The sequence below is a fragment of the Sphaeramia orbicularis genome, chromosome 3 (assembly GCF_902148855.1).
Source record: "Sphaeramia orbicularis chromosome 3, fSphaOr1.1, whole genome shotgun sequence".
NCBI classification, from domain to species: Eukaryota; Metazoa; Chordata; class Actinopteri; order Kurtiformes; family Apogonidae; genus Sphaeramia; species Sphaeramia orbicularis.
The window spans coordinates 40,829,919-40,854,923 of NC_043959.1; the positions used below are offsets into that span (position 1 = coordinate 40,829,919).

Consider the following 25,005-nt stretch of genomic DNA (forward strand, 5'->3'; position numbering starts at 1 on the left):
CAATACACAGTTTTTAAACAAAAGATACACACACACACATATACACACATAATACTACCTCCACGGGCTTCATTTGAGCCTGTGTGAATGAGAACTATGTGGTAAAAGACACCAGTGGCTGGTGTGGGAACTAGTTTCTCACCCAGCACCAGTGTGTGAGTCGCTACAGCAGCCAGAGGAAAAAAAAAACAACAACACACAAACACATGCTCACTCCATCAAGGATATAATTACGATGGTTCAGCCAACAGTCAGGACCAGAGTCAGCTTCTCCCCTTCTCTCCAACACACACATATTTTATAATGTCGGGATTATACCGATACTGTCCAAAATAAGCCATAAAGACCAGACCCAAGCTGTGTACCACAAAAACACACAACCCCCCCTCCACCTCAAAACCCTCCCTGACCCGACTCTCCAAATAATCTAAAGACACACCTGTCAGGGTTCGCACCTGCTTCAGAGGACTCCACCTAATTTGGACTGGCAGCAAAAAAAAATACAGTGGGAAGCACAGGGAAGAAGGGTAGAGGACAAGTGTACACATGTCCCTTATGTGAATTACTACAGCAGAGTGATTTGAGAATAAAAAGCACTGACGGTGATAAATGTTCCTAGCTGCAGGGGAAAGCTAAACAGTTCTGTAGGAAGGATCTTCACCTTGTGGGCTGCAGACTGTGAGAAGAGTTTACAATTAACTATATGCAGCTAGAAACGTTACTTCAATTTTAACGTCACTGTAGGAGGCTGAGAATAATAAAAGAATGAGAACAGCTCTTTCGTTCATAGCCAATGTTGGAGACAAAAATGTTAAAATATAATTAAATATCCATATTAAATCTGTTACAGCTACTAAGAAGTTACATCTGACTACTGTTTTTTTTTTTAAATTGAATAAAACACCAAACGAGGTGGTCATGTATTCAAATAGCTTCTCATTTCTGGAAATTCAACAATATTTCTTCTTTTCAAGTCAGAAAAAGCCTTTAACATTAGTGTACAATGTTGGTTTAAATGTAAATTTTTAGGACTCTGCAGATTTAGAGCCTAGTGTAAAATAAAATGTAATCAGATGTAGTAAATTACATTATTTTGATGTAATCAGAGTACCGAACTTATCTCTGTACACATGGATTGTATGTATTGACTTGGTTAATTCTACAGATGTTTTTAGCACAATAGTCTGGTTTGCTTGGTTTGCTATTGTACGATTAGCCTATTTATTTATTTATTTTTCTCTCTTCTACTTCTTCTTTCATATTTTATTGTTATTCCAGGAAAATGTTATTGTACTTTTAGAATGTAAGCCTCTTTTTATGTATTTGGCTGTAACCGTTCAGCCTGAGCATATTTTCCTATATCTATCATTGTTTAACAGTTTTCTTCCAGTATATTAGTACTTCATAATCCATGGAATGTTTTTTTATGTTGGTCGTTGGTCCAAGACAACAGATGGAAATTAGCTCCTCTGCTAAATCTGGTGCAGGCATCTTGTTTTTTGTAAATAATGCCAATACACACTGTCTTGTAACTAAATAAATAAATACTAAATGCACCATTAAATTTTTTTAATAGGCTGGCAAGGCTATAATAAAAACCACCATATTTGTGGCCATACAATTGTGAACATGTTCCCTAAGTGATGACTTTAAACACATTGATGATAAAGACAAACATAAAATGTTCACTCATCAGCTTCATCCGGACATTTGTGCTCTTATTTAGTTTCCTTGTGCACTGACCTGGTATCCCTGGAAGAAGCTGAGGATGTCCTTGACCCCAGTGTTGAAGGGCAGACCCTGCATCCGGACCAAGGCCCCGGGCTGGGGGAGCACCGAGGAGGCGCCGGCAGGGTGGTGGGGCTGGGCGGCGACCGCTGCAGCTACTGCTCCTGGTGGAGCAAAGTAGCCGACAGTGGAGGGAGAAACTGGGGGGCTGGAAAAGATGGAGAAGAAAAGGGTTAAAGTTAGTGAGAGGAAGGATACAGCTGGATCTAATGGACAGTGATGGAGAACAGAAGAACAAACACAGAGGAATAGATAGATTTTTATTTATGTGTTTGGGTTGTGCAATACAATGATTATGAGACAACTGAAAAATGTCTTCAATTTTTTTTATTATTGTGACAAATTACACTTCATGGCAATATGTTTTGTCATTTGGATGCTACTTTTCTTTCACATGGCATGGACAAATGGAGTTGTATTTACTTGCTATATGTATTTTTACTGTTACAATTAAAACTTGAAAATGTGTAGTGTTTCTATGTTTTATTTTATGTACTAACATTTAGGTTAGTCTTATTAATTTTGTTGTACAGTTAACTATTGCTACATGCTAGGTTTGGATGTTTTCCTTCATTAGCTTTTTATATCAGTAATATATAACATTTTGTTACATCCTGAATTGAAAATTTGCAAAGGTTCTAAATAAAAACAGAAATGTGAAGAGACAGATATTTTAAAGTGCTCATTTTAGAACAACCACTGAATTACCGTACTTTCCGGGCTATAAGCCGCACCTGACTGTAAGCCGCAGGTGTCCACGTTACGACATGAGATATTTACATAGAAAGGTGGTAAACAGAAAGATTATTTAAATATTTACGTACATACCTTAACTACTTTTTTCCAAACAGTGCCTGTAACACGGCAGTAAAACGGCAGTAACACGGCTGGTTAAAAAACCCAGAAAAGTCATTGATCTCTATCTTCATCTTCCTTCTGCGAATTGAAACCACTGCAGTCGTCTTTTTCAGTGTCAGAGTTGAGCAGCCTCAGAAACGCTCCATCACACACCTTCTACGTCTCTCCGCCATTGTTGCTCAATGGCACTTACGTGCAGCAGTTCTATTTCCTTCTTAGAGAGACAGATCTATTGCTTTTAACTTAAAAGCTGCAAAACATGCATTTCTTCGTGTGTTTTCCACGATGAGGGTTTGTGCATGACATGCAAAATGGTTGTTAAAAGTTAAGCTTAAAACTTCTCTTCGCATCACCTCTTCCACCTGTCTGTCTCGCTTTTGCGCTTCCTGCTAGAGCGCCCCCTGGAGGCCGTTAGCCCGTAAAAATCTGTACTCAAGCAGCATCGCTGTATAAGCAGCAGGGTTCAAAGCGTGAGTAAAAAGTAGCGGCTTATAGTCTGGAAAGTGCAGTATGTTATGATTAGAAAACTTATTTTATTTTTTCTCTATTGATCTTGTGCACTCTTTCTTGATTGGTTTTAGCTCAGTTGTTTTTAGTTTATCATAATTTATTTGATTTATTGTCGGACCAGGTGCAATAATTGAGTTCAATAAGTGTGGTTCACTGTCTGTTGTTGTATTTTATGTGTAATTACACTGCATATATTATTCAGCAGTTTTTCAGCACTTTGCCCAAGACAAATTTCCCCTTGAGGATAATAAATTATATTTGATTTCAATTTTCAGAAAGTGTGCTGTATGGTGATGTAGATCGATATCAGGATGAGATTTTGCTGATAATATCAGACGGCCGTCACTGCTGCACTGACCTGGGGTAGTAAGCAGTGTAGTTCATGTTCATGTTCATGTAGAGATGAGGCTGGGGGGGGTAGTAGGCCAGGGTGTGAGCGGGGCTGTGTGCAGTGGTCTGAGGTGGTCTGGGCGCAGCCAGCAGGGGGGGCTGGTAGAGGGCTGCCTCAGACAGGATGGCGGGTGGGGTGGGGAAGGGGGCGTAGGCCGTGGGGGGAGACAAACCTGCAGAAGACAGAAGGTGAACAGTCAAGTCATTTCAGTTCTGGACAGTAAACGTAGGAAATTAATAGATCCTGAGTTTCAACACATCACATCCTGTAGAGACTAGACATATCAACCTACAGGGGACTTCTTATAGACTAATAATGAACCCCCACCCTGACCAACAGTTTGATGTCACAATTAACAATCTCACAGACTGTGGACAAACTCTGAGGTGAACATTTAAGTCACACTAATAAATACCTTAATAAATATACAAATACATTCAACGAAAATCGACAGGAGTGATTTAATTTCACTGGAGAAGCCTGATATTAGCCATCGATCATGACTGGAATCAAGTTCAACAGTCCTATCTGTGCTGTTAAAACAGTCAGACCATTCAATCTGTCTATTTCTAGTACCTATTCAACAATTCAGGTTAGTAGTTTTCCAGTGTGCTCTAATCTGGGGATGTTCTGACACTCGCACCTATAGTTCTATCAGAAAAACAAGTTCTCAAACAAATACATTCTGAAGGTGAATATTTATCCTTTAACAAAAACATAGGTCCATTTCTATGATATGCATTTTATTTACAAAGCTTCCTGTGTCCTTCAGGCTGTTGCACCTAGAGACACGTTCAACAAAGATACATGATGGTACGTATTTACATACAAACAGCCAGTATTGTAGTGAGGCCGCAGAGAGCAGTTCAGCCTCAGCACCAAATATGGGAACATGGACAACCTTTTAAAAGTGTGTCCAGGTTACTTAAGGTAAACTAGGAGGGAAAATAAATGACTTCAAGTCTGATTTTAACATAGATAGTTGAAAAAGAAATCTCCTTAGACTTAGTGTGAAGTTTAAAAATTAACCAATTGGTTGTCAACTATTACATTTCATGTTGATAATTTATTATGTTAATTTCTAAATTATCACTACATTTGAGCATTTATCGGTATCTTTCCTTCTCTGACAAGCCGCTGAAGACATAATGTAGGACACTTATGAAGACCCTTCTTAAAATGAAAAGAATTAATCAAGTCAAGTAAATAACCAACAGATGAAGTGTCAATGAAAGTAATTGGCAATTGCAGCCCTAAAAAAAGTCTAGCTAATAAATAAATAAATGGATGAGTGAAGAAATGAACACAAGAAGAATGAAAAAAACTGAAGGGGCTCTTAGTGGCTGCTGTTTCCAATCTAATCTTCAGAAGCAGAAATAAGTCACAGAGCAAAGTACTCCGTCATATTCAGTCTGATCTAATCTGTTTTCATGGGTGATAAAAACACAGCTGCACCACATGGATAAAACTAGACAAATAGGAGCAAACAAATATATTAAATAAATACCAACTGGAACATACTGAGCAACTTATTAACTGTTACACTGATATTCTATTGACTTTCAGTGCTTGATATTTAATAATTTCACTTACAGGGTAGTTTGCACGGCGGGGGGGAGAGTCCACTCCGGTTCAGGGTTCCTCCCATCAGGACGATGCTCATTTCCTCTGTGGAACACTGGAACACCTCCACGTATCTGTCCTTCATTGTCTTTTTATGACACTTCTGGGCCACCATGAATGCCTTGTCTGGTGATTTCATTTGGATGAAGGCGTCGCCAGAGGGCCGCCCCTGCACAGACAGAAGACCAGATGCAGACAGACGGTTAATACAGGAACAGAGAGCACAACAATATCCCAAGAATGGACAGTTGAGTTTGGAAATGTACACAATTCTGGACATTTTACTTCAATATGCATTCTCTTTTGTTAGTTCAGACAGCCTCACTACTTTAGTACTTAGATGTAGGTTTTATTTATTTTACACAGTTTCAGGATTTACATGAACTTTGTTAATATGTGGTTGCACTGCCCTTAAACGTATGCAACGTGAATCTAACACCTATGGTAGTTCTCCATAAGTTTCACACTGGAAATTCAGCAAAGTCCTCCAGACAAAATCTGTGCAATCATACATTTACAAATAACCCTTACCCCTACCTCACTTGTCTCTCCATCTTCTATTGTGAATTATCATAGATTCTTGACAGGGATCGAAACATGTTTACTATGGTTCTAAAACTTGGAGGTCTGACCTGCTGATTGAGGACCATGTGGACTCCGTGGGGTTTGATGTCCACTGTGTGTTCTCCCATGAACTCCAGAATATCTTCGATCCCAGCTGTGTAGGGTAGCCCACGCAGGCGGACGCAGTCACGAGTGCTGCTGGATGCTGGTAGAAAGGGGGGCGTGGCGAGGACGGGGACAGGCATGATGGGTGAGGGTGGCAGTGTGGAGATCAGAGGGGTGGACATGTACCGGTTCAAGACCTGGAAAACCAGACATGGTCCAACAATGGTGACACAGCTTTTCTCCCACACTCAAAAAAATGTGTATTTCTACTTTGTACAACGCAATACTTTCCATTGTCACCTCACCATCATCTGACTAACGACGTCTGGATGGTTTCAATAACGTTGACATTACTCCTCTACACGGAGTTGACATAAGTTGTTGCAAAATATTTCTAGTTTGGAAGTAGTAGTTCATGTTGATTGGTAATACAATACAGGAGGGACTTCTTAAAATCACAATAAATAGACAAATAATACAAGCAAGTGTACAAGTAAATAGTTACATTGTGTCATAGCCAATAGTACTTATGAAAACATGAATACAGTTTGCAAAGCCTTTCTACATTATACTTATCTTTGTCATGTACAAACTGAACATCAACACATATCTATATGCATTTTACTGCATGCACGAACATCACTTCTGCTTTATTACCTCCGCCAAGGAGGTTATGTTTTTGCCAGGGTTTGTTTGTCTGTCTGTCTGTCTGTCTGTCCGTTAGTGTGCAACATAACTCAAAAAGTTATGGACAGATTTTGATGAAATTTTCAGGGTTTGTTGGAAATGGGATAAGGAAGAAATGATTAAATTTTGGTGGTGATCGGGGATGGGGGGGCCCACAGGGGGGGGGCACTGATCAGCCTTGGCGGAGGTCTGCGCTCTCCGAGTGCTTCTAGTTAGTAAACTGCAACACTCAGTTCACCCCTAAGTGATAATATTTTGTTTATGTTGTCCCTGAGCACATGTCATTTCCATTTCAGCCTGGACAGTGGACACATCTCACCTGTTGCACCTCAGCTGCTGTACTCCGGAACAGTTCGATGTACCGCTTTCCAAGAATCTGCTTGTGTTTCTTCAGGGCGTTTTGGGCGTACTCTTCACAAGAAAAAAGAACGAAAGCATCGCCTGTGGGCCGTCCGTCCGGGTACTTGACAAAGAGCAGGCCCTCGGCTCCGTCTGTAACTGGGCTCTCTGGGCCGAGGAAGGCCAGTACTTCCTGGGGTGTGGCCGTGAACGGTAGCCCCCGCATGCGGATAATCACTTGGTTCTCTTTGGACAGGAACTGGGCCACCTCATTAGATGTACCTGGTATCAGAGGACAGCTATGATTAGACAAGCAACTGTTGAGCGTAATAAGACAATCTCAGTGTTGCCTTTTATTCACAGAGAAGTATTGTTAATAGTAGACAAAAGGAGGAAAGGAAGCTTAGATAATTAAAAAGTGATGCTCATGTATTTGCTCTGCTCTTATTGTGTGTATTACTACACACATAACAACTAATAAACCATTAAAGACATTGGTGACAGACCCTAACCCAGTCACAGCTTTATATACTGTAAATATCACCACATATCCAACCTCTGCCACCCTAGTTTCCCTCATAGTGCAAATGAGAGACTTCTTGGTGCTGGAGGTAAAGGAAGACACAGACTATTAGGCCTAGCCAGCAGAGTTATGTCCACAAGTCCCATACAGATTGGCCAACAAGCCAAATATTTCCAGTGTTTACATCACTTAACTGGTTTACTTTACTATAGTTCAGGTTTTACTACAGGCAGTCTATGCAAAAAGGAAAAACAAAATATCTACTCCTATCTCAAAGAAAATCCTGCCATCTGTAAGTGACCTAATCTAATTCATTTACTATTAACCCAAAACTATAGGAACTTTAGCTCATTTTAAATATATGAATACTAGCACCCTAAATAACTAACAAGTCAATTTAATAAACTAAACTGCATGTCCGGCTAAAGATCAATATTAACTGATAACGTTAATAATGTTGGTAAATTGTGATTGTGGTGGTAAACAAATAATTGTGAATATTAAGTTCATCAGTCCAGCCTTGAACTGACTTGGTGTTTTGAGTGTTTGCAAATAATCTATGAGCCACTAAAAACAAGAAAAAAACCACCACACACGCTAAACAGGAAACCAGCAAAAAAAAAAAAAAAAAAAGATTTTATCTTAACAGAGCTCTGAAAGGAGAAGATGGACAAGTATAACCCTGACTGTATCAGGACACTCTGGGAAAACCAAACTAAATATACAAGTAAACATCCCGGTAGTAGAGCTGCTTTACTAAAAACAACAGTGCTGTTTTAAGTACAAATTCATTTACATGTTTCCTTTCAGTTCTTTTGATAAATGCAGCTGCATTTTGCCTGCTTTAACTCTTCGTTTAAAGTCCAGTGTGCTATCAATCTGTATTGATCTTAACTCATCTGAGTAAAGTCCAGAGTCGGACTGGTAGCCACTGGCAGCTATCAGCTACGACTGACTGTGCTGCTTTGTGTGCTATCTCTGTCCTGTTTCCACTGCCTGATGCTCTACGGTCTAGAGGCCCCGGGCCCTGCCTTTGTCTCTTCACACCCCCTTTGTATCAGCACTGGGCCGGTCCTTTCACCGGCCGTCAGCCTTCTCTCCCTCGGGGGAGCGAGGCCCAGGGCCCGAGTGAACAGGTGAACCGCTGTTAGCCCAGAGCAACATTTCTCTTCAATTGGCCTCTGAGGGTTGGGCTCGAGACAAGGAGGGATGGGGGCGGGGGGCAGCTGCTCACAAAGCGGCTTTCATGAGTCTAAGATAAGCTGAAGAGAGTCACTGAGATGAGGCAAATACACAGGTAACAGTAGAGAGAGCCAGAGCGCAAATGAGATCACTACTTTTACAGTCATTAAAGAGCTCTTTTACAGAGGGGGAGAGTTTGGTTTTCCTTCAAAGATGCAGGAAAGAAATTATTTAGAAAACTGCCACATATAGAAATGAAAAAAATTTTCAGAAACCCTTAAAATTCTACACAATCTCAAATATCATGAAATATTTGCAGAAAAATCTTTGTTTTGTTTCAAAAAGGTGTGACTGTATCAGACAGATACAAACAAACGCATGATTTTTTTGTTTATTGTTAAAAACAGAATCAAATTCTTGAAAGTTTCAATGGAAATTATCTTGCTGAGACATCGAGTTTTTCCAGTGCAAGTGCAGAAGGGAGTATGTGGGTTTGGAGAATGGCACAATGCTTTGCAGAGTTCAGTGAGTGATTCTTCATGAAATCAAAAATGCATGGGGTGTCTGAAAACTTTTTTCACCACTGTACATTACAAAAAATGCCCAACAAATCTGACCTCCAGCAATCTTGAGGAATTCCTCTCCAGTAGCCTTGTAGACCTGAGATGACAAAGGACACCTGCTTTAGCAAAAACCTTGAACCAATAAAAAAACTGTTTTCATGATGACAGCAACTGATTAACAGTAGAAGAGTAGTATAGGCCACCGGTATGAGCTGACTGATACTGAGCTTGAGGGAATTCAAATATTTATTTTTAATTTGTCCCTGTGGTCATTTCACCACCATTCACTTTAATCTTCAAGACTCGTACTGGCTGCCCAGGGATATAAAGATGGCATATTTTAACACAAACTATGAAACTTCACATGTCAGTTGTGAATGAACTAGAGCTAAAAATCAAATTTTACCTCTATGTAGCGGCTGCCCATGTGGTGCTTATGACGCTCCAGAGCCAGATCCCTGTGCTCAGAGTTGATGAAGCGAACTAAGGCCTCTCCGTTTCTCCTGCCCTGAGCATTCAGACACAGGGCAACACCACCCCTAAAACACACACATACACACACACACCCATGTGAATAAACAGCTATCTACATTTAGTCAAAATGGAAAAATACAGCAGTGGAAAAAAATTTTGGACACTTAAAATTTACACTCTCTCAAATATAATCATGAAATATTGGTGGAAAAATGTTTGTTTCAAAGGGTGTGACTGCATCAGACAGACACAAACAAATGCAAGTGATTTTTTTGGTTTATTCTTAACAAGAACAAAAATAAGACAAAATTCTTGACAATTTCAACATGTCATGTCCTAGATGAGTTTCATTATCTTACTGAAACATCCAGTTTTGACCTCGATGGAACAGAGCATGTACAGAAGGGAGTTTGTGGGTTTGGAGAACTGAACAATACTTGACAGAGTTCAATGACTAAAGAGTGATTCTTTATGCAATATATCACAAATGTATGTGGTGTCCAAAAACTTTTTTCCAAATCACTAATGTAGTGTATTTTTTTATACTAAATACAACATATGTTATAAAACAGGAATAAAAGTGGTAAAGATTAACCCTGACTTACAAGCAACCTACATCAATCTTCTGTAAAAGGTTAAATATATCGTCTTAAGTAGCAATCATTGTGAAATGGTTATCACACTGACATACTTGGCGATATTGAGGCCTTTAAAGAAGCGAGCAATGTCTTGGTCTGAAGACTGCCATGGAAGTCCTCGGGCTCTGATCACAGTCTCGCTGTCCACTGGCTCTGTTTTACTACTGCAAACACACCATGGAGGGAAGAGTCGTTTATTAGACATTATTATTAAAACCTTTTCATAGACTTTCATAGACCTTCTACTGCCACTAGAAATAAATGCATTTCCTTCTCCAACACCATCTCTGCTGTTAAATTTGAACAAATTGTCTACAGATAGGAGACAAAGAGGCCACTCACAGTAAGTGCTTAACACAGTAACACACTCCCATGATTAAATGTCAGGGGGTTGTCAAGGTGATGGGCTTTTGGCTGTCTGAGAACAGCAGGATTTGGTGCTCTGCTACTAGATAGCCAGGTAAGCACTTGATGGCAAAGTTGGACAGCTTTAATAACACACTTGTGGTTTCCTTGTTGCTGTAATCAATGCTAGCAGCCCGAGCTCTGAGGTCTGAGTACAGCTGGGGGGTTGGCAGTCTGTGCACAACTGAGTTGGCTCACAGGTGTGATGCTAACACATACAAAGGTGGAGTCAGATGAATAGATTTGTATTAAACACAGAATATTGAAGCTAAAGTTCATACATACCATGTGCCAGAGTCGAACTTGTACTTTATAGTTTCAACGCAGGAGAATTTGTGATCTGAAACAATGAAGGAAAGAAAAATGTGCATCACTGGCTCTTTTCTGAACAGGTTCATCTTGTGTGTTTTTCATTCTCATTACAAAAAAGCCATATATAACTCTTGGCATTAATTAAATTTTAAAGCCTGAGGGGACAGTCAGATATATGTTAGATTTATTTCTGGATTAAAGGTGACTGTGCAAAGGGATTTATGCTTGCACAATTTATTTTCCTGCTCTTCTGATATTAACATAACGTGCCCGCACTTGAAAACCCTCTGCCTTCAGTCCACACCAAAGTTTGTGCACCTATGGACGGACAGACAGATGGGCAGATGATGAACTGATGACAATACCCTGCTGCGAGGGCAAAAACCATATGACTAAGTACAAGGAGGATTGTTCTGATTTGTTTACGTATGAATAACAATCCAGACAGCCTTGATAAACCATATAGATTGTTTCCATTCTTTAAAATCAGAGCTGTTTCTTTAGTAAACATCTGGGCTCTTAATATTAAATATAACTGATAACACAAGTCAGGCTGTAGGACAAAAACTGTTTTCAGTATTGAAGTTTCAGCGCTGATAATATATGCTATAACCATTAGGAAGGCAATGCAGATTAGACTGTTAGGAACTGAGCTTCTAATGCAGTGTCAGTTTAGTTTAGGTAGAAGGTCAGTTGGAGACTTACTGTAGGGCTCAGCCAGGATGCGAAGAATCAGCTGAACCATGCTCCTCACCTCCCTCACCCCCGTCCCATCTGACACAGCAGGTAGACCAACATCTGCACCAACAGTTAAAGTCTGTACCACGTGTTCATGTTTCAGGGAACGGCAGCTGACAACATTTAACATTATGAAAGAATAGAGCGGTTTACCAAGAGGATGGAAATCAGCACGTACAATAGACTAGTTAAAAAACACTTTTGAACATCACTGCGTTTGTAGTGATTAGAGGTAGACGGTGCTGATAACTGACATCAGTAGAACCTGATTTTGACAGTGGACAATGGCAAATGTGAGGATAATAAGAGTTCACAAAACAAACATTTATCCCACATTTAGTTTATTCAGTTTTAGATTTACTGATTAACTACTTCGACCTTGATATTGTTCACTTCAACAGTTATACATTATATTATTTCCTATAGGCTCCAATATAGTTTATTCCTGGTAGTGCTAAATGTTCAGAAGGAAGGTAGGGGAGTGATGTACTTTTTACAGCCCTAAACTACCATTATTATACAAAGGTTAAAAATATAATGTGCTGCACACTTGTAATACCCCTCGGCCAAATATAGTGTAAGATTCTGTTGAAAGCTACTGCCCTATAGGTGATCTATTTTCAATAGGCTTCTGCTTCATGTCAAGATGCATCCACTGTATAAATCTGGCGCCGATCTCTCAATGCATTCTTCAGATAATGCGATTACATTGTTGAATGGACAGACAGACAGAAGGATAGACAGACAGATGACAAAACGATTACAATACTCCCCTGGCCAGAGTTGGCCGAGGGGTAACAAAAACACTAACAGTCAACTTCTAGTAGTGATTCAACTTGCACAAAGCAACAAAAGGATACATTCCAGCATGGAGGCAAGTGTGAGCCTTTGCACAGGACCAGCATTGGGGCAGCATTTGTGAAACTCCTTCCTCAAGTCCACAAATGAAAAGAAACTTTCAGGAAGCACAAGATTCTGGTAGGAAAAGTAAAAAAAGAAACAAAGGTTTCAACTATGCGGACTGAAAATCCGATCCACCAGGAAGCACAGGTATAAAACTCAAGGAAAAGAACAGATTTTCCGAGAATACAAGAAAATAAATAAATAAGTTTACATCTGTATGTTTACAGTACGAGTGACAGTATTACCTTTTTGGACGCTTCAGGATGGACAGCCTGTCTGATGATAAGTGGACTGTTGACGCATAGTGTATAAGAGCTTCTGCCAAGACACTTCACTTCTGACGACACAGACTGCTGAAACTGTACATTGAAAGACAAAAGATATTACAAATGAATAACATCCACACATCTAAAAGACAGAGTTTTATCCACAAGGAAGCATTAAACGTGAACATATATGCAGTTAATATCCAAATAATAAGAAAAATAATGCATTGCTGAACCAACCCTTTATGTTTAATACCTCAAACATACATCCTGGTGATTGATAAGCGTTGTGATTAATAAAGGTGACAGATGAGGCTCTAATACATGTGCAAACACTATCTGAACAAAACGAAACAGTGCACTTAAGACCAAGAAAAGTGAAGGTGTTTGACATTTGACTGTGTGCGTTTCTCATTAGGAATGAGGCTCGTCGAACAGGTTTTAGTGTGTGTTTGCCGTGTGAGGGAGGGAGCAGACAAAGCAGAGGAATGATCACACCACTAATCACCTGGATCAGTTCGCCTAGCATGACCAACAGCCACGACCAGACAAGAAAAAAAAAACAACTCATGCAAGTCAAACCTGCCTTACTCCACCACCTGTAAACTCTGATGGTAAAAGCACCAGCAGCTCCCTCATATGCTTTTATTTACAACTGCCACAGCAAAGGCTCCCCGTTGCTTGTGTTGTGTCAACCTGTTGCTTGTCACATTTAACCGTCAACGTCAAACCTGAAGTGTGGCTAATGACATTTGAAGTCAGGACATTTATGAGAATTCTGAATATTTCGCCCCAAATTCCTAAAAGAAAACAATGGTGTCTTGCCAATGAATGTCTCAGGTAATCTTTTATATTGTCTTTCTTTTTGCTAAGGAAAAAAAACAAAAAAAAAAAACAACAACTCTCCGTGCCGGGAGCAAGTGGTAACATTTTTACAACAAGGAATGTCAGGGTTTAGCAGGGAGTCAACTCTGCAGACCAGCAAAGCGAAGCAAGTAAAAACGTAAAAACAAAACTGGCAGGACTTGTAATGCTTTCACACAGGGCAATAAATCATTACCAATAAGAAGCAGCCCAGGTGTGACTTAAGCCATTTTAGTGGGAAAGTGATTGTTAAAGGGTACTTGAAGGGTGAGAGGTCATCATTTCTAAGCAATGTTCCGCAAATTTCTTTTAGTGGCAAACGTAACTGAATGGAAGACCACCGAACCCCAGTGACTAATAACAGATGGCCACTGGCTATATATGACAGATCAGCAGACAGGGAAGGAGTATTAGAGCTACGGGTCTGGGCTTGTTCACAGAGAAATGCAGGACTATTTAGCAAAATCAGGTAGCTGCTGACAAAAGAACAAATGCTTCAGGCATAGATTAAGGGAGTTTTTGCAATGGTTAGTAAATGCTTTGACTGTCAGAGTAAAAAACAAACATGGATGAGAGATGCCCTTCAGTTTCTGTGGTGAAAACATGCTTATTAGTGAATTAGTGGCAGTTGTGTCGTATTAGTCACAGTACAATAGTTCTGTTGTCACATCTTAAACACTGTATTTGATGAAAAATCCTGGTGCAGGATTTCAAGTACAGAGGAGAAAGAGGTAGGGCGTGCCACAACCTTCTATAACGTTTGCTTTTCTGTCAATGATCCGGCTTTAGTAATTGGACAAGGTGGAGCTGCATACACAGCTATGAGCAAACATTAGCCCTGTTATCACCAACGACATGAATTTGACAAGTATAATGTATCAGGAAATTCATTAGTAGGACTTTAGCATGACACACTTCTGAGTTTTTTTTTTTTTTTAAATTTACTGATGTGACAATAAAAGCATAAGGGAAAGGGAAATATAGAATATGAAAAAAATCCCCCCCCAATCCTCTGCTATATAATAAAGCAAATGAATGATACAATGTACAAAAGATACCAACTTCATTGTTATTCAGAAAGCAGATAGTGGATAGATTTAATGTGAAATGTGACATTGTACAGAAATACCTATAACTGTCCATTTGATATTTTCAAAACATTATCAAACATGAGATGATCCTTATCATGGAATGCACCTCTGCAAGCAAATTGGCAGAAGTAACCAGGTAAAGGAAGCCACATCATGATTTCATGAGTCATTCCACCACAACAGATTTTGTATCTCAATTGCCCTGCACCCTTTATATGAACAATTGTTTGTTCAAGGATTAATAGCCTAATTTCCTCATCTCTAATTATGATCAAACAATATCTATTGAATCTTTTGTCTGTCAATATTGTAAAAGCATTTGTAAAGTATGTGAAGCGTATTTGAGTTGTTTTTAAATACTTTGACAGAGTATTCAAATACTGTCTCAATTTTAAAACCTCAAATATAGACATAACAAGGTAGTGGCATGAAGAAAGATAATTGTTAGACAATCAATATGAGCTCCATTTGAGCTATATCGGCCTGATAGTGGCAGAATAATGGTCAGAGGACCATTTTTTCCCCACAAAACTCCATCTAATGAATGAAAATGACACCATATGAACTCTGGATGGTAGTGAGAAAATGGACATTTGTAAGATGATCAATATGAACCAAATTTTATCTCAATCAGCCAATTATTGCTTGATTTATGTCCAAAAAACTGATTTTCAACTTAAGCGCCCCCATTTGGATGACTTGTAATACTCAGAGAAGCTGAAATCGATAGGGGTTCTTCCACTAGGGGTTCCCTATGTTAGTTATCAAGGGATAAGAAATCCAACCAAATCTGTCCTAGTTATTGCATTCATACGAAGGATATCAGGCGGCGGTTGCATTTGGGGTAAAACCATTATATCCCTGAAACTCTATTTCAGGGATGTAGTTAGCCTACCAAAAGAGTTGTAGATTAATGTAATAATTGACAAATACCTGATTAAACAACTGTCAATCAGCTCTCCAGAACAGTGTACCATATCTTTTCACTAGTTTTATTTGTTAATATTCTAACATTTGTATTTGGAAGCTAATGCTTATGTTAGTTTCTAGTTATTATAAACTGTCTGCATCTCTGTAGCCAAACAGGTTATTTGCACAAGTTAAATCTGTTAGAATCAAAATTTTGTCATGAGATATACTGCCTCTGTTTTCCCTACACCTATATCAACCTTTCTTGAAAAATCTGAGTCTTGACTTTGTGATTTGGTAAGTTTTCTGTTACTTTCTGTGACTCACCAACCCAAGACGCTTACCTCCCATATTATCAACTAATAATACTGTTAAGGCAGATTCTTTTACTTTCAATCCACCCTCTGACATTAATCTCCACAGCAGACTGTTGAGGAGGTGGCCTTTGAACGTGGTCCTATCAGAGTTTGCTCTCCACTGTAGTTGGACTCTTTGTGGGGAAAGGTGGTGGTGACTGAAACAAACTCTGATAAGAACAGCTAGGAGTGTCAGAACAGCCCATGTGGGTAAAAAAAAAAAAAAGCATAAACACAGCCATTACTGCACATCAGCATGCCTTGTAACAAATACCTTACACGCATCAAGATCAGAATTTGTAAGAGAAAACAAAACAAAAAATAATGTGGTTGATGTTGAAAATCCTGAAAAGGTTTTGAAATGTGGCCGTGAAATCCAAGTGTGCAGGTGTACACAGCCTATTTTTCAGAAAATAAAAGGTTGTGCATTTTCTTTACCTAAGCCTTTACTATATTCAGACTTTGTCAATCATCAACCTATTGATTTTCCTTCCTTTGTAAAGATCTAAATGTTTTACTCAAATCAGATCCAATATTCTGTTTGTACGGACTAAAATCATTACACAGATAACATGAGAACACAGTGTTTTAATTTCATGACAGCAATAAGAATCTGTGTGAGTCTTCACATCATATGTTAACTCCACACAGGCTATGACATGCTTCAAAATGAAGCCAAGCCAGCACAGTGTGTAAGAGCCTGAGCTAAACCATGAATCAGTCCAATCCCACACTGAGGTGCAGGTGTGACATACACACATCACACACACACACAATTTGCATTAACATGAAGGTCATCTCTTTATGTTTTTAAGTCATTCTACACACAGAGGCTGTTGTTTCTGGTGTCCGCGCTTCAGCTTCCTCATTTCTAAAATTCTGTTGTGTTAACTCGTGACCTGGTTGTTGGACATATTTTCTGCCAATCAGTAAAGGCAGCACCATGGATGTTTCATTAGCACAGAGAACAAGTTGAACCCATTTTAACAAAAATTAATCAAAATGTTTGATAGTGAAATTATTTTATATCCCCTCTGTTCTGAACAGAAACAGAACACAGGCTGTTAGGGAGACAGACTCAACAAATAGCTACTAACAACGTAGCCTAAAGACTGGAATTAACCCACTTTGTCTCGGTTTATTATAATAGTCTAATTCAGAGCTACTTTAACATAATAAGCACATTAATAATCAGGAAAAAAACAGGATAAGAGAAAATCATCCTGAAACTATGATTATTCACAAATTACTCATTGTGTGATCACATGTCACTTTGGATGTGTTTTCATTGCCTAGTTTCCCACTGACTCACAGGAAATGCACTGAGGCATCTTTTGACAACACCTCTGAATTAAAGGGTTTACCTCCTTTCTGTACCTACCTGGTCCACTTTCATAGACTTACTCAGAAATAGCTGAATTTTTGTTTCAAGGAAGGATCCATCTTATGATGCCATATATTGATATTCTCCAACTATCTAAACCTCCAGATGCTGCTATAGCAGCAGCTGAACTCACCTCCATTTGCCCTCACCTTGCACCAGCAATATTTCCTAAAAATCACATCAAAGCTCTTAAGCAATTTCATCAACTTATATATCATTCATGCATATAATACTTAAATAGTGCCTTTAATACATATCCAGCTCCATATAATGACCAAACATGACCTTTGACCTGAACTCATTTGAATATCATATTGGAAAATACAACAAATCAAATCAGCAATCTAAAATAACATTCTTGCCCACCTTGTAGATTCTATTGCTTGAAATATGTTAAACACACTACATTTATACAGAAAATATATCAAGCTTTACAATCTACAAAGGAGGGCAAGATGTTAAATTTTAGGGCAAACTAAGGTTTAAAAATTATACATTTCATGCAGAAATGAATGTAACAGCCCAACTAATCACCTAAACGTGTCTTATTTAGAAATGTTTGTTATTTTGATCATCAGTATTTGTTGTTTTAATGGAACTCCTTTCCAGTTCAGTAAATCATGTCACTAGTAATACAAAAGAGTTCCATACTTAGTATAACAGACATTATCCATTAGTCATTTTAGAAATGCTTGATATTGAGAGTCATGCATCACCGAACATGGTCCAAAATTATTTTCTAGATATAATTTGCATTTGACTGAGCCAGACACACCTATTTTTAAAATAAATCCAAGTTGGCAAAACAGATAGGATACCAGAACATGTCCTTACATATCCACTACCATAATGTGGTTCAGACTGCATTAAAGACTAGCTCCAAGCTGCCCTGTTAGTTTGTCCTGCCCTTCCCTCTTAAATAAATCTTTCACCTACGAAAATGAATTGATGTCCTTGGGAGCTCCAGCCACACGAGACAACAAGACCACCAACCACAGACGGTCACTTATTTATCTAATCACTGAATAGGTTGGAATAGGTCCTTAAAACCACCAAAGTTCAACAGAATACTTCAATAGATCTGGAAGAAAATGGCCAATTTCCTTTGTCTGTGGATGCTCAAGGATTAAACTCAGAATGATCAATAGCAAGAGAAACTAATGGCAAGAGAAGGAATGAAAAGAACGGACTGATTACTTGGGTTAATATTTGAAGGTTCAGCACACAAACTTGCCTACAGTGAAGCACAGGCCTGTACGAGGTACAAATGACTTTAGCATTTAGACCAAACACCCACAGTATTAGCAGTCTTACAGTTCCTATTCTAACTTAACCTTAGCAGCATCATTCTTATCAACCAGCAGAGCGAATGTAAAAAGAAAAACAATTTTTAATGTTACTACCCTAACTATCCTGCTGGTACATGCATAACATTTAGACCTCAGCAAAGCAGCACTCAAAACTGAACAATGTGGTCCTGCATCGTAATGAGAGGTTTTTAAAGTGAAATACTGGAGGGGCAGGAAAGATGAGCGTTGAGCAAACAAACACCTGCAAGGGTGGTGGAAAAACATGTTTGGCAACATATGTATTTGTGTCAGAACACACCTAGTGATGTGGAGGAACTAAAGAACAGATTCATGTCTTGATCATAAAGATGCAGCCTACTGCTGCCAGGGCTCGACCGATAACGATAATGGTTTTTAGATGACAAGGACACCAACAGCCAACGTACAACGATAGTACAACGAAAACCTTAGAGTCAGTATTTACAGTAACACATTTTCCAGCACAAAACTGTGGTAAATGCCTTTGAACATTTCAACAAAGTAGAGTTATATCTAAATTTTTCCAATATTATCTTAAAAAAGAAAAAGTGTAGATACAGTGTGAACTCTAAGGTTTACGGGGTGGCAGCTATAGGGGATTTTGATGTTTTTTGTTTTTTTTTAAAAAGCAACACATGCTATTAGTTGATTGTTATCACTAATGTTGACTTAATAAAATAAAACCTGCAAGCATTGGTTGACCAGTGGTGGATTTTTAATGCTAATGCAAAATTGATAACTTAGGCTAGATCAGGAAAAGCCAATAGATGATTTACTTTGATGAAGTTTCTTGCACTGTTGGTTAAATCAGTTAAGTCATTTATTTCAGAAAATAGATAACAGAACATAAAGGTTAATGAAATTAATAATTAAATAAATGAATCAAAGTCAAAACAATTACTCAGTAAATCTGATCCTGAATATCAGATGAACAAGTAAAAAAAAAAAAAAAAAGGTGATTATTGAAAAACTAAGTCTTGTTTCTAACAAATTCTGCAATTGAAGGCTGATATTATTAATCTCCCACTATTGGAGCAAAGTTCTGCTGATAATGATAAAAACAGCTAGTCGTAAAAAAGTGAGTTCCCAGCAGCACTTTCTAGACAGTTAAATGAAACTTGAAATACATAAAGTTTTAAGTAAAAAATAATAATGGAGAAATGTGTACCGAAATTTGTGCAAACCCAGAACTGTAGGAGAGGCTATAGACAGAAAGTGACAGCTAAAAGTAGTATAAATTATATTATTCTTTAACCAGATTACAAGCAAACACCTAGATCCGATACAGATATTGACAGAAATGCATAAAGAAGTGATCGGCCATGCTCATAATCAGTCGACCCCAAACAGCTGCGATGGATGAAGCTGAGACCTTAAAACATCCCAGTCTGTCTGTCCTCCAGCCTTAAAGAGAGGTGCGGTCCCAGGTAAACATTCCGCCTTCCAGATGTCTACAACATGCATCAGGCCGAGACAAGACTAGACCTGCGACTCCTCCTTATCTGCAGACGCCTCGGGCTCTGCCCATCCTAATTCTTAAGCTTCTCAAAACTGTCAGAGAAGTTTAACTGTCAAGCCAAAGCAATGTCATATCTCAAAACTGGTGGAAGACCTTTTTTTTTTTTTTTTTAAAAGGTCAACAGGGAAATCTGACACTCCTCACGTTAACTTTCAGCTTTATATGAAGGCAGGCTTGTCATGTCAGATCTGACTTTGGGCAATATGTGTAGTTTAATTATCTTCTGAATGTTGACATTTTGTTTCCAGTGGCAAAGAGAAGAGAATTTATGACTGATGCAGAGTTAGGAGAGGCTTTAACTGAACATAGGCAGCTTTAGTTTAAGACACCACAGATGCAGACTTTATAAATTCAGTGACATGAGACTCACCTGTTGCAGAACTTTATCCAGAGGCTCAGCTTTGATGATTTCATCCAGACTCAGGCCTGTTTCCTCTTTACTCTGGTCTGTCAGCTCCAAAGTGTCCGGCTTGACAAGACATCTATGAAGCTTCCCCACCTGCGAAAGGATTTAGCATTTCATGGTGCAGGGTACAGTGTGAAAAAAATCCACTAAGATAAAAAAAAAAAAAAAAAGTTAACACAGCCCCCACATTCAGGAAATGGACTGTTAAAGTCAAACAAACAATTGACAATGTAGTTGCACAAAGCACTTAATTGTCAATAAAGCGTTGTTTATATGGAGAAGCTGACATGGCAAACCAAAAAGGTGTGTTTTCTTTTCAAATAGGTGAAGTCACATCTTTCAAAAGACGAAAAAAAGGTTGTAAATTTCGGTGGCACACCTGGAGAAGGTGAGCTAACGAGGCGATTGGACAGAGGTTAGCTAGCTATGCAGAAATGCTACAAACGTTTTCGGAAAACACACCATGTTGATTTAAATGTCATATAATGCTCCACTACAGGGTAGACAATATGCCACAAACACTACGGGTACATAAGAAACCGTACAACGAACGGGTCAGACAGGTCCGTACCTTTTTCTCATGTAGGTCCACAATTTGCCACACCAAGAGAATTATTTCCCTCTCATCCGAACCCAGTTTACCCCCATTTGCACCAGCTGTTGCCCCAAAGAACACCACCAGAGTATCACTGTGCGAAGCCATCAGGGACCACAAGGGTAAAAACTACAATTAAAGCAAAGATTAAAATAAAAATAACACGAGGGTTCACCTTTTTCCAAGTGATAAGAAGAGCGAACAAAAGATCTGGAAACTCAATTGAAGTAAACGGAGAGAGAAAGAGGAGATTATTTTCAGAGGAGGAACGGAAGAGTTTGCGGTTTGAGACTCTACCTGTTGCGGTACTTGACTGTGTTCTATCCAGAGATACTGGTTTAACTGGTAAAGAAGGGTGGAAATCCGCGTTTCTTTCACACGCACTCCATAACAAGCCCTGGAGTTTTTTTTTTTTTTCCTCTTCTATTTTTTTCGGAGTTACCTGTGTGGTTGGGCCTCCGCGAGCTGAAGTCCCAGAGGGGTCGCTGATTGGCTAGTTTGCAAAGGTGAGGGCGGGATCCTTAGGTGTGTTCTGTAATTTGATTGGTCATTTCTATTAAATCAGGAAGTAGTCTGGACTGCAATATCTCCATGAGGCATAGTTGGAGTTATTTCACAATCAAGTGGCAAATGAATGGTGTGGGTAAACGAAAATCACCATCTAAACCACCTGCAGACATGAGGCAAGCTTTAAATATATTAACAAGGATGAAAAAAGATCTGACAAAAGTCACACTAGGTTATAGCCCAAAAACAATACAAAACAATGTAGATCTTATTAAAAAATGGATAATCGTTGTAAATTCATTGCATCTGACAATGAAATATAGGCATCTACTAAGGGAGATTATGAATAAAGCTAATATTCACAGAACAGTGGTTGTTTTTAACTCATATGTCTTATATATAGATATGTTCCTGAGACCTAGGAGAGTAAAAGATTTGTTTTTTTACATAAAATAATTGTCATGATTGGAAATAACATGGTGCAACACTTTTTTTTTCCAGATACATCATTTATTTATTTATTTATTTATTTTATTTATTTACTCATTTATAGAATGTCCTACATTCTAGAATGTCCTACAGAGGACACATGCATTGATGGATCTCAGGAGTTTAGAATTTAGAGATAGCATTTCTTTTTTTCTTATTTTACTTTTTGTACTTAAAAAAAAAAAAAAAAACCCAAAACACTCTTATATTTGTAATTTACTGGAGAGATAACTAATTCCTCATACGAGTTTATGTATTTGATGAATAAAGATGATTCTGATTATGATATTACAGAACATTAAGACTTTATTTATGTTTTCTATTGTAGCTTTGTTGTAAAAGTAGTATACTATAAGTTTTTCTCTAAATGAACATTAAGACTGCATTGATATATTTGTTTGGATTTTGAGGTATATCTGTTTTATTTTTGTCGTACATCATGTATTAGATAGATAGATAGATAGATAGATAGATAGATAGATAGATAGATAGATAGATAGATAGATAGATAGATAGATAGATAGATAGATAGATAGATAGATAGATAGATAGATAGATACTTTATTGATCCTTTGCAGGAAATTGTTTATTACAACAACAGCAGTACAAACAGTTCAAGAAAAAAACACACTAACCCATCACAACAAACAACCCACATACAACCAACAATGGAACGCAGAAGTGTTTAAAAACAGAATAAAAGATATCTATCTATCTATCTATCTATCTATCTATCTATCTATCTATCTATCTATCTATCTATCTATCTATCTATCTATCTATCTATCTATCTATCTATCTATCTATCTATCTATCTATCTATCTATCTATCTATCTATCGTTTGTATGTATATTATTGTTTGTATTGTATATGTAATATTGTTAGTGTATACATACATATATATTTATTTGTTTGTTTGTACATATGTTGTATTGTTAAATATGAAAAAAATTAAAATTGAAATAACAATTAAAAATGGACATTTACTGTATATTTCACATGAAAGAAATCATTTAAAGACAGTTGATTCATATTGTTTAGCTGCAGGTAGCATTTTGTTTATTTCTTACATGCTACAATACACAAAATACAGTGCAGTATCAGACTCACTGGACAATGTTATTCCTATATGGTTATATTTTCATGTTGTAGCAGTTCTATCCCTGGAAAAGCATACTCGTACTTAAGAAGAACATGTCTAGAGTTTCAGTACCTTCACAGGTCCTTACTGGCCTGGTGCAGTTTCACTAGTCTCTCTGGCAGAGTTCCCAGAATGCCATGTTTTGTTGTTCCTGACACTCCCATCTCTGCTCACTATGGCCCAGAAGACTATGGTGAATGCAAGACTTTTTGTCTCTCCACCTACTTTTACTTCATTTAAATCTCCAAATCTCAAAGTAATCTCTGTGTCTACTCCCATCAGAACCAGTCTTAGTACATAATGATCTTGTACAAAAACAAACACCGATCCTCGTGTCAAGATTAGTGCTCCATGTTTTTTCAACATATGGTTTGTGTGTTCATACATGTTTTCTGTTTGTCAGGAGTGTTGTACCATTGAAGTGAATTATTTTTTCAAGGGATTGGTTGAAAGAAATCTATCACTGTGGTCTTGTGTCTGTCATGATATTTTATTATCTGATTTGAGGTCTTCCAAAGAAACAGCAACAAAAACAATATGTGTCCACCTATTCCTCTTTCAGGTCATGTCTGTGCTGTATTTTTAACTCTGGGTTTCTTTGAAATAGAAAACAGTAATCAATAAGACCATGTTCTCTTTAATTTTTATAGGATGAAGATCTTGATGGTTTTTTTTATGGTATACAATTAGTGTCTATTTATACATGTATTTCTTGTTCTTTCACAGTCATAAGTTAAAATCTGGTATCCTTCCTGCTCCACTTCCTGGATTTGCAAAAACATTTGGAGTTGCTTAAATACTGGTAGAAATGACTCAAACAGTCGATTTTCAGTGAATCAAGTTTTGACAGTAAAAGTAATGACGAATCATAAACTTTAAACATCATAGAATGTTACACGATAAAGCCTATTTTTTCAGCATCACAATACAGCATTAATTTACTAAAATTATAAATGTATCTTTTACTTCAATTAATAAAATAGAACATAATACAGTCTTGTGGTTTGTGTTAAAGAGCATCTGTGTCTCCTGAAAATAGTCGTGTTTTCTGGATCCACAGTATCCTCCTTTGACCCAGGAAAGTACAAGTTTTGGATTTTTTTTTTTTACATTAAATACTTACTTTGATTGGAAACAGCATGTTGCAACACTTTTTCAGACACGATTTTATTTATTCATTTATTTTTAATGTTCTTTGCAGTGGACAACATTCTTTCTTTCTTTTTTTTCAAGTAAAGTTGTAAAACTCTTGTTCCCTACAGAGGACAAAAATGCAATCCCAGCTCTCCGGAGGTAAAAGTGGATGTGACTTGTAATCATTGAATGAGAATATGGTCAAACATTGGGTAAAGATGTCACCACCAATATTGTTTCATGTGCACACCACTTCCTCATTCTCTACATGAGAAAAACTCGTACATGTCTCAAAATCATCTTCGGTTAAGTGAATATTTCATCACACCCTTTGCTGTCTGTAATTTTCCATCATTGCACTAACTAGTAGTCCAAAAAGTCACAAATGACAAACTTTTGCATTGTATCAGTT

At 38.0% G+C, this 25,005-nt stretch overlaps 1 protein-coding gene across 2 annotated transcripts in view; it reads right to left on the reverse strand.

The window, feature by feature from the left end:
• esrp2 (epithelial splicing regulatory protein 2) overlaps nucleotides 1-21,727 on the reverse strand; it is a 28,155-nt gene extending 6,428 nt beyond the window's left edge. Inside the window, exons 1-15 of one of the 2 annotated variants that reach the window (XR_003935079.1) lie at nucleotides 21,298-21,612; nucleotides 20,691-20,819; nucleotides 12,849-12,962; nucleotides 12,561-12,675; nucleotides 11,668-11,760; nucleotides 10,936-10,990; nucleotides 10,299-10,409; nucleotides 9,540-9,672; nucleotides 9,188-9,230; nucleotides 6,846-7,147; nucleotides 5,803-6,036; nucleotides 5,141-5,339; nucleotides 3,515-3,719; nucleotides 1,744-1,936; nucleotides 440-484 (exon numbers count right to left, since the gene is read on the reverse strand). Coding sequence is in view for 1 of the 2 variants with exons in the window: in XM_030130988.1 (XP_029986848.1) it covers nucleotides 1,744-1,936; nucleotides 3,515-3,719; nucleotides 5,141-5,339; nucleotides 5,803-6,036; nucleotides 6,846-7,147; nucleotides 9,188-9,230; nucleotides 9,540-9,672; nucleotides 10,299-10,409; nucleotides 10,936-10,990; nucleotides 11,668-11,760; nucleotides 12,561-12,675; nucleotides 12,849-12,962; nucleotides 20,691-20,819; nucleotides 21,298-21,429 (2,058 nt within the window). In the remaining variant the exon portion in view is untranslated. The other variant, XM_030130988.1, reaches the window with a different exon arrangement.
• Nucleotides 21,728-25,005: the final 3,278 nt, after the last annotated feature.